The 13532-nt window shown below is 59.3% G+C and overlaps 1 protein-coding gene across 1 annotated transcript; it reads left to right on the forward strand.

The window, feature by feature from the left end:
- Positions 1-6400, forward strand: LOC148044227 (FH2 domain-containing protein 1-like). The gene is made up of 10 exons (XM_087722054.1): positions 1-390; positions 2160-2221; positions 2303-2405; positions 2488-2573; positions 2659-2759; positions 2964-3034; positions 3249-3356; positions 5200-5270; positions 5425-5704; positions 5852-6400. Exons 1-10 carry the CDS (start codon positions 1-3, stop codon positions 6398-6400), a joined length of 1821 nt encoding a protein of 606 aa, XP_087578180.1.
- The last annotated feature ends 7132 nt before the right edge of the window (positions 6401-13532 follow it).

Raw genomic sequence — 13532 nt, forward strand, 5'->3', positions numbered from 1 at the left:
ATGGTGACTATTGAGGGCGCGTCCGCCGCGGCCTCGCTGGAGGAGTGGACGCGGCCGGGACCGCCGAGCTCGTCCGTCTCTTCTACCCGCACTTCCCCCGCGGGTCCTTCCTTGCCGCCGCCGCCGCCTCCCCCGCCGGCCGTGAGCCTGGCCGACGCCGCGCCCTGCGAGGGGGCGGCCGAGGAGCCCTCCGCGCGGCGCCCGGTCCGTCTCCGGAACTTCAACTGGGAGGCTATTCCGGCGGAGCGCATCCGCGGGCGCTCCAACCTCTGGACGGCGGCGCGACGGCGCGGCGACTGGACGCCCAACCGACGTCTGCTGGAAGAGCTCTTCGGGCAGCGGCCGGAGCCGACCTGCAACGGCCTCCGGGCCTTCCCCGCGACGGAGCAGGTGAGGGGCGGGCGGAGGCGGGCCGCGTGCTCTGCTGGGCAGCAGCGCCCTGGGCTGCTCTCTCTTCCGACGGCCGCTTCACCGAGGGTGCGCCACGCAGTGCAGCGCAGGGCCGAGCCAGCCCAGAGAGTGGCGCGGTCTGGCAGCTCTCCCTCCCCGGCCAGAGAAGGGGAGTTGGGCGCAGCCCCGAGATTGGGTGGCGCCTTTTGGTGTCGCTTCTTGGAGCCCGAACCCCAAGTCGCAGCCATTTCCCTTCGGAGTTGCTTCTTTCTGACTGAGAATGTTTGAAGCTTCCCGCCGCAAAGGAATATTTGAAAGGCGATAGAAATCCCGCCCCCCCCCCCATTCAGCCTCTTGCGAGAAGAGCCGCGTGGCCCCCGAGGGACTCGCGGCAAGAGCCTCTTGGCTTCTCCCTCGCCTGGCCTTTCATTGCGGATCCTCTTTGGGCAGCTCAAGATAGTCTGGGCTGGGGGGGGGGGAGGAAGGGGGTCCTTTTGTCCTCAGAAGAGTTTTGCCAGGTAGAGGACTCTGAGCCATGGGAGCTCACCCAAATCCTCAGAGCTTGGGGGAATCGGAGTCTCCTCTAGGGTGGGGTGCTGGTTGAAGCCTCGTTTGCTCAAGAGCCACCCGGGTTTCCCTCTGGAAGGCTTGAAAGGCGGCTGAGCGGGGGGGGGGGGGGTATCAGTGGCCATCCAGCCTTGGGGGGACCTTTCCCATCGCTGGACTCATAGGACTGACCTCCCCTGATTGTCCTTAGACTTTGTGGCCACATTAACACAACACGCTTAGTGCCCTTCTCTGGGGGGGAGAGGGCAGTTCCCCCCAGCCTGCCCCCCCCCAATTGAGCCAGTGGTGAGTTTCAAAAAATTTTGGAACCTACTCTGGGTGTGGCCTCCTTTGTGGGAGTGGCTTGCTGGCCATGTGACCTGGTGGGAGTGGCTTGCCGGCCATGTGTTTTCTCTCTCTTTCTCTCTCTCCTTCCTTTTGTCTCTCCCTTTTTTCTTTCATCTCTCACTTTTTCTTTTCTTTCTTCCTTCCTTCCTTTCTCTTTCTCTTTCTCTCTCTGTGTGTCTGTGTGTGTGTGTGTCTTTGCCTCTCTCCCCCTCCCTCCTTCCCTCCCTTCCTCTGTGTCTCTGTGATTCTCTCTCTGTGTCTGTCTGTCTGTCTCTGTGTGTATCTCTCTCCTCCCTCCCTCTGTGTCTGTCTCTCATTCCCTCTATCTCTCTGTGCCTCTGTCTGTCTGTCTGTCTCTATCACACACACACACATAGACACAGAAACACACACACACACACACATACTGTGGTCACCTTGTTGAATGTTCCAATCACATTTGACAGGGGGCATGGAATGGCACCCTTTCAGCCGAGGGCTGCCTTTAACAAGGACGGGGTGGATGCCAGTTGGCAGAGAATGTATGCACGTATGTACAGTATGTGTATGTTTAAAACATGCATATATGGCCACTCCTCTTTCAACCAACTCTGGGCGGCTCCCAGTGCAAAGTATTGGGAAGAAGATGGCTGGCAGTTCTTCCAGGGGGGTGGGGGGGGTGCTCCAGAGATGGAACTGAGCAGGGTCCAGGGCTCCTCCTCCTCCTCCTGTCTACCGCCAGGGGGTCTGCAGGGCAACGGGAGAAGTGGGGAATCCCTGCCAGGGGGTGGCACTCAAGAAGGGTTGCCTGGCTCTTTTCAAGAGGGCAAAAGCAGCCCCTGTTCCTTCCCCTCCCCTAATCTCAAGGCGGGGGGGGGGTCTTTCCCTCATTTTAGGCCTCCCTTTTGGATGCCAAGAAAATCCTGAATCTAGGAATCTTCCTCAAGCAGTTCAAGAGGTGAGGGGGGAGGGGGAAGAGGGACCCCAGGCTTGCGGGGGGGGGGACAAGTCACGAGGAAGCTCTCCCTCCCCCCCCCAGGCCAGTTGAAGACATCGTGGCTGATATCCGCCATGGCACAGGAGTCCCTTATGGGCCGGAGAAGCTGCTGGAGCTCTTTAAGATGCTTCCGGATGGGAAGGAGGTGATTGGGGGCCTCGGGGGAGGAGCGGAGGGGCTCTTGCCCCCTGGACAGATTCGTGATTGCCGTTGTTTCTCCTGGGAAGGTGGAAAAGCTGGAGTCTTTCCAGGGTGACCGGAGCCGCCTCTCGGAGGCCGAGGTCTTTGCGCTGCTTCTCGTCCAAGTGCCCAGGTGAGGGGGCTGGTCTGGGCATGGAGGGCGCCATTCTAAAAGTACTGCTGGACAGCCCCCCCCCACCCCCCCTCTTGTCTTCCAGCTACGCCCGTCGCCTGGAGATCCTCGTGCTGAAGCTGCAGCTGCTCCCCCAGCTCAGCGCCCTCCAGTCGGCCATCCAGACCCTGACCGAGGCTGCCTTGGGTGCGCGGAGCCTGGCTCTCTCCTCCCTTCCCCCCTTGACCAGGAGGAGGTGCAACTGCAAGGGGCCCTCTGTCCTCCGTGGGGGGGGGCAGGCTGGGGCCCATCATCCGGGGAGGGGAGGGGGCCCAGCCGGGGCCTCTGCTTGGTCCTGCTGGGGTGGAGGCTGCCCTCCCCCTTGCTCAGCTCCCCTCCTACCTTCCACAGAGCTACTGGGTTGCGAAGAGCTTCACGACCTCCTTCGGCTGGTGCTGGAGACGGGAAACTACCTAAACGAGGTGACCTCTTGGGGCTCCTCTTGGGGGCTCCTGGGGGGCTGTGGCTCTTGGGGACTCGGTCCCCTGAGGAAGCAGCTGGCTGGTGCCCCAAGTGGGGGAGGCATCTGGCCAGGCTCCGGAGAGCGTGGCTGCCTTCAGGCCTCTCGAGGGTGGGCGGTGCAGGCACCTGACCCCCTTTGCCCCCTCCCTCCCTCCCTCCCTTCCCCTCCTGCAGGGAGGCTATGCCGGGTCTGCCTGCGGCTTTCACATCTCGTCCCTCCTGCGGTTGCCGGACACGAGAGGGAACCAGCCTGGCATGGACCTCCTTCACTTCCTGGCCTTGGTGAGGATTTGGGCCTGGGGGTGGGAGGGAGGGAGGAGCCCTGGGAAGAGATTAGAACACAAAGGGGAGCCCTGGAGGGGGGCAGGGTGACCCTCCCCCGTGGAGGAAGCTGTGCTGTGGCTGCCTTGAGAAGCTGCTCCAGGAGGTTGGTGGTTCTGGCCTTTAGGACTGGCCAGGAGGGGGCCGAAGACTATCTGGGATGAGTTTGACCCTGTGACCCCCGAGGGCATGGACAGAATTATGGGGGGACTCAGTGCTGCCACTTGTGTGCTGGACCCGTGTCCCTCTTGGTTAGTTTCGGCTTTCCAGGAGGTGACACGAGGCGATTACCAACGCTTCTTTGAGAGAAGGAGGCGGTGGTGAGGCCCCTCCTTAAGAAGCCTCCCCTGGACCCAGCCTCTTTAGCCAATTATCGTCCGGTCTCCAACCTTCGCTTTGTAGCGAAGGTTGTTGAGAATGCGGTAGCACGTCAGCTTCCCCAGTCCCTGGATGAAGCTGCCTACCTGGATCCGTTTCAGTCGGGTTTCAGGCCTGGGTACAGCACGGAGACGGCATTGGCCGCGTTGGTCGATGATCTCTGGCGGGCCCAGGACAGGGGCTGCTCCTCTGTCCTGGTCCTATTAGACTTCTTGGCGGCTTTCAATACCATCGACCATGGTATCCTACTGCGATGACTCGGGGGGTTGGGAGTGGGGGGGGGGCACCGTTTTGCGGTGGTTATCCTCTTACCTGTTGGATCAGTCACAGTCCATGTTGACTGGAGGACAGGGATCGGCCCCGAGGCGCGTCTGTGCACAGTCACTCACGCCCTCGTCCTTTCTCACCTGGACTACTGCAACTCTCTACATGGGGCTGCCCTTGAAGAGCACCCAATTCAAGGTACTAATTATCACCTTTAAAGCGCTCCGTGGCTTAGGCCCAGGGTACCTGCGAGACCACCTACTGCCACCGGTAGCCTCCCACCGTCCAGTGCGATCCCACAGAGTTGGCCTCCTCAGGGTGCCCTCGGCCAGGCAGTGTCGGCTAGCGACCCCCAGGGGGAGAGCCTTCTCTGTGGGAGCCCCTTCCCTCTGGAATGAGCTTCCCCCCCCCCCGGAGCTTCGCATAGTCCCTGACCTCTGGTCCTTCTGACGCGCCCTAAAAAGTTGGCTTTTCCAGCCAGCCGGCCTGGCCTGAACAGAATAAAATACAGGATTAATTTGGTTGTTAATTTTAATTTTTAAATTTTTATTGTAAATATCAATTGGGGTTTTTTAATACTTTGTTTAATGTCCCTTTTAATTCTTGTAATATGTGTTTTCATTTATGTTGTACGCTGCCCTGAGTCCTTGGGAGAAGGGCGGCATATACATCCAATCAACCTCAACCTCACCTTCACCTGCCTCTGCTGGGGGGGAGGGGGGGGGCATGGGTTGCAGGGCAGCTTTTCTGAGGGGTGAAGTGGAAGGACCCCGGGACCCCCTAAAGGAATCCCCTTCCGCGCCTTGGCCTGGCACTGTCTCGGGCTCTCAGGAGACGAGGTGGGGTTTCCAGGCAGATTCAGTGCAGTGGGTAGGGAGGTGGGCAATCGCTCAAATGCGCCCTCCAGCTGGGTCTCTTTTTTTAAAGGTCCTCTGGAAAGGGGAGGGGTCCCCTTCTGACGCTTTTCATGGGGAGAGGTCCAGTGGGCTCAACCATTTCCAAATCCCTGCCCACGTGATGGGCTGAAATGAGCATTAACCCTTCTGGGCCAAAGAAGGGGCTTGGGTGAGAGCAGGGGAAGAAGGGGGCTTGGAGCAGACACTGCCCCCCTCGGGTCTCGCCACAGGGGGCGCCTTTTGCAACTGCCTTGTCTCCTCTCCAGGAGGCTGAGAGGAAGGACCCCGGCCTTCTGCACTTTCCCCGGAAGCTCCAGCACGCAGCCCCTGCTTCACGGTAAGGAAGGCGATGGAGGAGACCCTGGAGGGGGGGAGGCCGGATCAGACCCACCTTGCAGGGCCGAGGAGATGGGCAAGGCCGCTCTGCCTGCTCTGCCGCTGCCTGCCTGCCTGCCTGAGAACAGGCCCGTGACGGCTGCTCTCCTCGGCAGCATCGATGGCCAGGAGGTGGCGGCGGAATTGCAGAGCCTGGAGCAGCGTCTCTTGGGAGCCCGGGGGGACCTGGAGGGTCTGGGCTTGGAGGGCCAGATGGGGCCCTTCCTGCACACGGCAGAGCTGCGACTCGAGGCCGTGAAAGCCGCTCAGCAAGACCTCCGGTGGGCTACGGCCAGGCTCGCCGACTTCCTCTGCGAAGACCCCGAGGCCTTCCGCTTGCCCGAGTGTTGCGGCATCTTCCACGCCTTTGGGGAGCGTTTCCTCACAGCCATCGAGGTACGGCTGGCCGGCCTGCCCCCCCCCCCCCCGCCTCGGTGTGACTGTCTCCCCACCGCCAAGGGAGCGAGGGTCACAGAGGCCGCCTGAAAGGCTGAGGAGGGGGGAATTCTCTCACCTCTCCCTTGGGCTCCCCCCCCCCCACAGGAGAACCAGGCCCGGGAGGCCGCCATGCACCGAGAGCAGCAGCGGAGGCAGCAGGAGCAAACCAAGCAGGCGAAGCAGAAGCGGCGCTCCATTGCCACCTGCTCCTCCCAGGATCCTGGCTTGCGGGACCTGGACCTGGATCTGCTTGCCCTCTGGACTCCCCCCTCTGGCCGCCGCAGCCGCCCCCCGCGAGGTCCTCGCCCCTCTGCAGCGAGGCCCCAGCACCTCAACCGGCGCCACACCCTCACCGTGCTGTCCCCGTGCCCTGAGCCCCTGGAGGCTGTCCCCCAGCCCCCTCCCCCAACCCCCCCGAGCCGTAGCAAGAAGGCCGGGGGCTTTGGTCAGAGCCTCAAGGCCTTGTTCAGCAGCCCCCCAGCCCTGCCTGCCTCCGCCCAGGGCCCCCTCACCCCCAGCACCTTCCGCCTGCCTGCCCTCTTCCAAGCAAAGGGGCCAGAGAGCCCCTCGTCCCCCACCTCCAAGGAGGTCTGTAGCCTGGTGGGATTCCTGCGTCGGCTTAGTGTCGGGGAGAAGCCCCGCAGCCCCTCCTAGTTCGAGGCTGGGTCCCTGGTCTAGCAAAGGGAGCTGTGCCCCCCCCCAGTCCCTCCTGTTCCCTCCATGTGGGGGGCCAGATGGGGCGGGGGCTGTTTTAACCTTCCCGTTTCTGTGCCTTGAGTGGTGTTAAGGGACCACTTTGTTTACATTCAATAAACCTTTTTCAACTCAACCTTTGCCTTGTGTGATCTGAGCCACACTCGCCTGCCCTGGCGTGGAAGCCCCAAACGCCCGACAAAAGCTCACCCCAGGGTCCTCTGGCCCAGGGCTCCACTGGGGATGTGAGGGTGGATCCTTGATGCTCAGAGGTGCATCAGAAATTCATAGTTTTTAATTGTAAAATCCTTTCTGAAATGGGATCCTAAGCAGCACCTGATTGCCTGAGGCCCGGAAACTTTGGAGGGTGTTTGCGTGGCCTTGCAGCCCCTCCAAAGGGGGAGGGGGAAGCACGCCCTGTTCTCCCCTGCTTTGACAGGCTCCAGATAGGCCAGACAGGAGCAGGACCCCCAAGGCCTTGAGATCACAAAGGAAATGCCACCCGTGACAGGCTGGCCATCATCCCTGTCTAGCTTCTTCCTTCCTCCTCCGCCTAGAGCTGCTTGCAGGTGGAACAGCTTTCCCCTCTGGACCACCCCCACCCCCACCCCAGGAAGCTCGGGGAAGGTTCTTGGGAGTCCCGCTTCCAAGAACAGCAGCAGCCACCCCAGCAATCCCCAAGTGGCCCCTCAGGTAGCGGCCCTTCACCTTCCAGGAGGGCACTGGGGTGCCCGAGAAGCTCCCGCATCTCGCAAGAAGAGAAGTACAGCGCGGGGCAGCCAGGCGTCCTCCCGGCGGGAAGCGCCGTCTCTGCTCCGGGGCAGGGCTGGTCCGCGAGGGAGCCGGCGGCGGGGCCGGCCTTGGCAGGGCGGCGGCTTCCGGGCTGCCATCCCGAGTTCTGGAAGCGGGGAGCAGGCGCCGGCGCTGCTCGCTACCTGTGGCCTCTCGCGGCGGAGGCCTCTACAGGTGAGTCGGCTCGGCGCTCGGGTATCGGTCCTGTTCGTGAGGCCGGCGGTGGGCCGGGCGCCGGGGCAGTCCTGCCCGGGCTGTCCCGCCGGATTGCTCGGGAGCCGCAGGAAAGACGGCTGCCGGGCTCTTCGGGAGTGGCCGGGCAGGTGGAAAGCCCCCGACTGTGCGCGCACCCTCCTCCTCCTCGCTCCGGCTGCCGCTGCCCACGGACGAGCGGGCTCGCGGGACGCCTCGGCGGCGTTTCTGGTCGCGGAGCCCCCGGAGCAGCAGGGCCAGGCGGGAAGGCGTCGGCCCTCGGGGCAGGTGCGCGGGTGGAGAAGGCGCAACTCGCCGGGCGAGCGGCACCAGTCGAGCCACATTCTCGCCCGAGGCCGGGCGCCTGCAGGAAGAGAACGGCCGGGGCGGCGTCCGCTTCTCTCGTCCCATGCTGCCCGAAGGCGCCTCGTGGGCCGGCGTGGCAGCTTTGGAAGGGATTCTGCGTCCGTCCGTCCCCTCTACCCTCGGCAGCCCAGCTCTGGGCTTCCCGCGAAACTGCATGCCCGGCGGCCGTGTCTCAGCCTTGCGTCTGGCTTCGGAAGGTGGCTCCGCCACAGCTGTTCGATCGCTAATTGGGCTGCCCTCCCGCTTTCCCCGAGGGGCGCCCGGCGTCGGGAGTTGCCGGCGCTGAGTCTTGCCCCAACTGAGCCTCCGCGCGACCTCCCGATTGATGCGGGTGGCGGATCGTTTCCTCGCGATCGGGGCGATTTCTCTCCATGGCCACCTGTCCCTATTATCCCCTCCCCTCCCTCCTTTCCTTCCCAGCAGCGGCGCCTTCTCCAGAGAGCCGCTGGGTCTTCATGAACCGAGTCCAAAGGTGGCCTAATTGTTCTCCTGGCCACAGGCTCCCGGAGGGCCCTTCGCCCCGCAGGCTGAGCTGTTTTTTCCTGGTGATCTCAGGAATCTCCTCCAGGGACAAAAGTCAAAGACGTCACTCTTCTTCCTAACTTCCTCTTCAGGCTCCAACCTTTGCTTCCATAGAGGGTGACAGGAAGGATCAGGACTGGCAGGATTCTGGCCTGTGCAGCCCCAGAGCCCTCCCGCCATCTCCACGCCGCCTTCATGGCTGCTCCATCCCCGGCTGGTTCCTTTCTCTTGAAGGTTGAAAGGCAGAAGGATCCCTTCTTGCAGCTGTTGGGCTGAGCAAGCTCCTCCCCCACCAACCTCCCTGGCTTCCAGCAAGGGGGAGAATTTCCTTACCAGGCCTGGGGAAGAAGGGAAGGGCTTTGGCTGTTATTCATCTTGCTTTCTTGCGAGGTGTTTTTGTGAGAGGGGCCTCCAAGTGACTCTGAAGAGTGTTTTTACTTTTGATACAAGGGTCCCTCTCTTCCTCCTGGGCTGCCCAGCCCATAATGGGGGAGTTTCCCCTCTAGAGTGCAGGTGAGAGACTTGTTCTGACCTGGGCTTCCTCTTTTTATTTAAAAGCCTGTGAATTACGTTCATTCACAGCCTGTAATGAGTCCCAATTAGTTCTCAAGAGTCCTACAGTAGTCTGCCAAAGTCTTTCGGGATAAGGCTGATAAGCCTTATCTTTCTTGACATGCTACCAAAGACTTAATTGGCAATGAGCTTCGCAAGGCCACACGGAGCAAAGAGTCAGAACGGGAGAAGGTAAACTGACCAGCATGAACCAAGTTGCTTCCTGCAAAGGCTCACGTGTCTCTGCTCCTCCTTTATGTCCTATGGGAGGGGCCAATCACCTCCAAGCCTTCCTCCCGAGTCGTCCCTTCTTGTTCTTGCCATCTGGCAACTCTGCGCATGAGTGCACTGGGGACAGGAGGAGTCTGTTCCTCTGCCTTGCTGCTGGCTGACTCTGGAGGCTCCAAAGGCAGCACATAACTCCTAGAAGGCTCCCTCTCTGCCTCTGATGTAGGGCCCTCCTCTGAGCCTTCCCCAGACTCCAGGACTGGCCCATGTTCCTCCCCAACCTCCTCGCTGCAGCTCTGCAGGCCGCTGGTGGACCAAAACAAGAGCAGAGCCTGGTTTTTTTTGCCTTTTGGCCAAGCCATCACCGTAGCTCCCTGCCGTCTCTGCGACAGGAACACAGAGATAATGGCTTGTTCTTGCTTTTCCTACAGGCAGGTAAAATCAGGAGCATTCAGAGGATGGGGTTGAACCCAGAGGTCAAGTTCCCTCTGCAGAGAGGGCTTGGGGGGGGGTGTCAAGGGAGGCTGGCCAGTGACCTGAGGCCCACCTCTTCCAGCACCTGCCCAGCCACCTGAGCTTGCCACCTGAACCTGGGTGGCCAAGGGCTGTGGTGTGGAAGTGGTTCAGACACAGGAGCACATCTTTCCTGGGGGAGAGACGGGTGCAGGAGAAACAGGCTTAAATGTCTATGGAGGTTCTCCGTCATCCAACTCATGGTTCTCCCAGAGGTGCTTTTGCAGAGACTTCCTAGTTCTTCTTTTCAGAACTTAGTTCTAGAATAAAGAATAACGATGGCTAAATCCTCCAGCCGCACAGAATGGTAGAGGAGGTGACTGGACAGAACGAATGTGCGAATAGTTGCAAGGCTCTTCCTGCCAACGGTGCCCAGGCTCAGGGATGCCACTCAGGAGCCCCAAGAGAGTCCTCGCCTACACCAGTAGTTGACGCTGGTCTGGCAAGATGGAAAGTAGCGGGGAGGGGGGGGGGCTCTCAGGTCCAAGGGCGCCGGGAACCGGCCCAGCTTCCCTCTCTGAACATGCTGAGCACCTCTTGGTCTCCACTCAGTGCCAGCGCCCCCTAGTGGCCATGGGGACGCTAACAGAACCTTTGGATTTTATTTAATTATCTATTTATTTACATCCTGCCTTTATTGTTTTTATAAAAATCAAGACGATGAACATACCGCCTATGAGGGGCTGAGAGAGGGAGACTGGCCCAAAGCCAGCCAGCCACGTCCTTCCAGGGGAGAAACAGGGGAGGGGAAGTTCTGTCTGCTTAGACTTAGACTTAGCCTTAGCCCGCTTACGGGTTGGTTTATGACTATCATATTTTTTTTTAACCTAACTAGTTGTTGTAAATGAGTCTCATATTATTTTTATCCAAGGCCTCAATGTGATTAGTATCTACTTCCATCAGCAACACTTAAGGCACCAAACCTATCCTCGATTCTCTCCCCCGTTAAATGACACTCTTTGCGGAGTTCCATGGCTGGGGAATTTTATGAGTTGGTCCACGAGTTTTAAAGTTGGCCTAAAGTTTGGGAAAAGTAAAACCAGCCATGAAAAACTCCCAGAGTTGCCTATGATGGTCCTTTCAGTTTCATGGAGGGATTGAATAGCACTTCTCAGCATCTGGGCAGGCTTCCTCCTGCAGACTTTCTCCCAAAACTAGAATGGCATTGAAAACAAGTTGCAGGTTAGAGAATACTTTATGCAGTGCTCATTTGATTGAGGAGACTCCCAGCTCAGGGATCAGCAAGCAGAGGAATGCACGGAATTCCAAGGGAGGGAGGGAGGGAGGGAGGGAGGGAGGGAGGGAGGGAGGGAGGGAGGGAGGGAGGGAGAGGCTGGGCTGACCAGGAAAACGTTGAGGGACAGCAACTGAGCCTTCAAACCCCTTTCCTCTTGGGGAAAAGCTTTATTGGCTTTTTTCCAACAAGCATCAATGATCTGGTGCTTTAATACCCACAAAAAATGATCAGTGTGGTCCTTCTGGTCAGGAGAGCATTTCCAAGAATTGAAGACCTTAAGCATTAGCAGGTTTTGGCTAAGCACTGGGCTCTGTTTGATAACTGCTTCTGTCAGGCTGTCCGTCCGAGTGGGGTCCCATTAGGTGGGCCCTGGGGGGCGGGGATGCCTGGGGGATCTCCACAAAGTGTGCCATTTCATGAGGAGAAAATCCAGGACAGGTTTGGTGCCCAACCTTGGGAGTCCCTGATAGGCCCATTGCCTCCTGTCCTGAGCACCGCAGTCGGATTTTAAGAGGGGGCTTGTCTGCCCCTTTGTCATTTCATCCCTTGTCAGACCAAGTAAAGAAACCCAAGCAGGAAATGGAGGCCGGCACCTGCTGGATTGCCATTTCGAATGGAAGAATGGCAGGGGCCCATTCTGCAAACCGTTCTAAGGAGCAGGTTTTACTCCCAGCCTTAACTCTCCTCATCGCAAATGGCCAGAGTAGGTGAAAAGCACCAGCCATTTAGTGCCAGCAAAACGGCTCATCAAGAGCAGCAGAGAGGGCGTGGCACAGAATTGGGCTTCCAAGGCTCTATAGTCAGTCAAACAGCTGCTTGCTCCAGGGCTGGAAGAGCGGGGTGGGTGGGGGGCACGTTAAGTCAAGGCTTCCCTTGGAGGGCAGCGAAGGAAGGCTGCATCCAGGCAGCTCAGCCCCGCTCTTCAGGGTGGGCCCCGTCATCAGCAGCATGGCGGCCGATGGGTCCCGGTCTCGGCCAGGGGGTACATCTCAGAAAGGGAGAGAGGGGCTTCCAGTTAGGAATGCTTCCGATTCCCGTGAGAAGACACGGGGGTCTTGGCCCACGGAGGTTGGATGTTCCGCCTCTGCCATTCAATATAGGTGGGAATTGGGGGGGGGGGAGCAATATGGGGAGTGAAAGTTGCAATGGGATGCCCACTTGCCACCCTGCAAATGATCTGGGTTGCCCAGCTAGAGAATTGAGTAGCTGCATCAGGGTCCATTGAGAGACCCCACCTAGAAGCTTCTGCCCACCCAGAAAAAAACACAGACCACAACCAACAACAAAATCCTGTGCACAGCCTGGGGGGGGGAGGGGTCCCCAGGGTCCCCAGTGCAGATGCAGGTGGGGCACAGCCCTGCGCTTCTTGGCAAACGAAAGGACTCGTGATCCAGACTTTCCTGGGTTTCTCTGCGTTCTTCTTCGCCTCCTTGGCCGAGGAGCTGCGGGGCGTCTGTTGGGTGTTGCCGGATCTCCTGTGACCGCCACCTGCCCAGCCTGGCTCCAAAGTAGCGCTCCTTTGTGAGGAAGGTCTCCCAAGGAGAGGGGCTTCCCGGCAGGGCCAGGGGCAGCCACAGACTTCGGCCTGTGGGACTCTTGGCGCAGCTGCCACCAGCTCAGACTTCCGATTTCACCGGTAGCTCTCAAATCACCCAGCCTCACGTATTGCACAAATGCCGGCTATTTTAGAGAGTGACCCAGGAGCTGGAAGCAAAGCATAAAAAGGGGGAGAGTGAAATACCGTCGCCCCCCCCCCCTGAGATTCCCAAGGCTACCAGAAGACCAACCAACCCCCGTAACAAGAATCTGTGGAAAGAAGACACAGGTGGTTGTAGTGCCGGTGCTGCTCCACCACCACCACCCGGGGCAAAAGGTTCAGCAGCCGGAACAGAAAATATTTCAGGCAGAAAAGGGGTGGGGGGGGGGAATCCCCACACAACATGTTGAAGACATGGTGAATATCCAGCACATAATTTCCCTCTTGGATAGCAAGAGCCACAGCAGAAAAGAATTGAATTGAACCGGAGTTATAGGGTGGTGGTAGTGGTGGTAAATCAGGTCAAGGATCACCTTCGAGACCGCCTGCTGCCACATACCTCCCAGCGGCCAGTAAGATCCCACAGATTGGGCCTCCTTCAGATGCCGTCAGCCAGACAGTGTCGGCTGGCGGGCCCCCCGGAGGAGAGCCTTCTCGGTGGCTGCTCCGACTCTCTGGAACCAGCTCTCCCCGGGAGATCCGGACCTTACCCACCCTCATGGCCTTCAGGAAAGCTGTAAAAACCTGGCTGTTCCGGCAGGCCTGGGGCTGTTGACCTCCCTGTTGAGGTCCAGCCCCGACTAGAATGAATGTATGAGGGTGTTTGTTGTTTTTAAATTGTTTTCTTTTATCCTTATGTTTTTTTTTTTTAATGTTTTTTGTAAGCCGCCCGGAGTCCTTCGGGATTGGGCTGCATATAAATATATTAAATAAATAAATAAAATAAATAAAATGGAATTAGCTGAGAACTTAGTGAAATGCCAGGACGGAGGTGGCCCTTGTGAGGGGCCCGGTGCAAGAGAAACTGGCTCTAAAGGGCACTGTCTGGAAAACGGCTTCAGCAGCTGGGAAAGTTTGTTGGCACGGAGTGAACCCACCGGGCGAGGGATGGGGGCTTTCTGCAGAAGTGAGGGGTGACCTACATCCAGGCTCCG

Source organism: Thamnophis sirtalis, unplaced genomic scaffold (assembly GCF_051295495.1).
Source record: "Thamnophis sirtalis isolate CommonGarterSnake01/CBP01778 unplaced genomic scaffold, rThaSir2_p1.2 scaffold_8, whole genome shotgun sequence".
NCBI classification, from domain to species: Eukaryota; Metazoa; Chordata; class Lepidosauria; order Squamata; family Natricidae; genus Thamnophis; species Thamnophis sirtalis.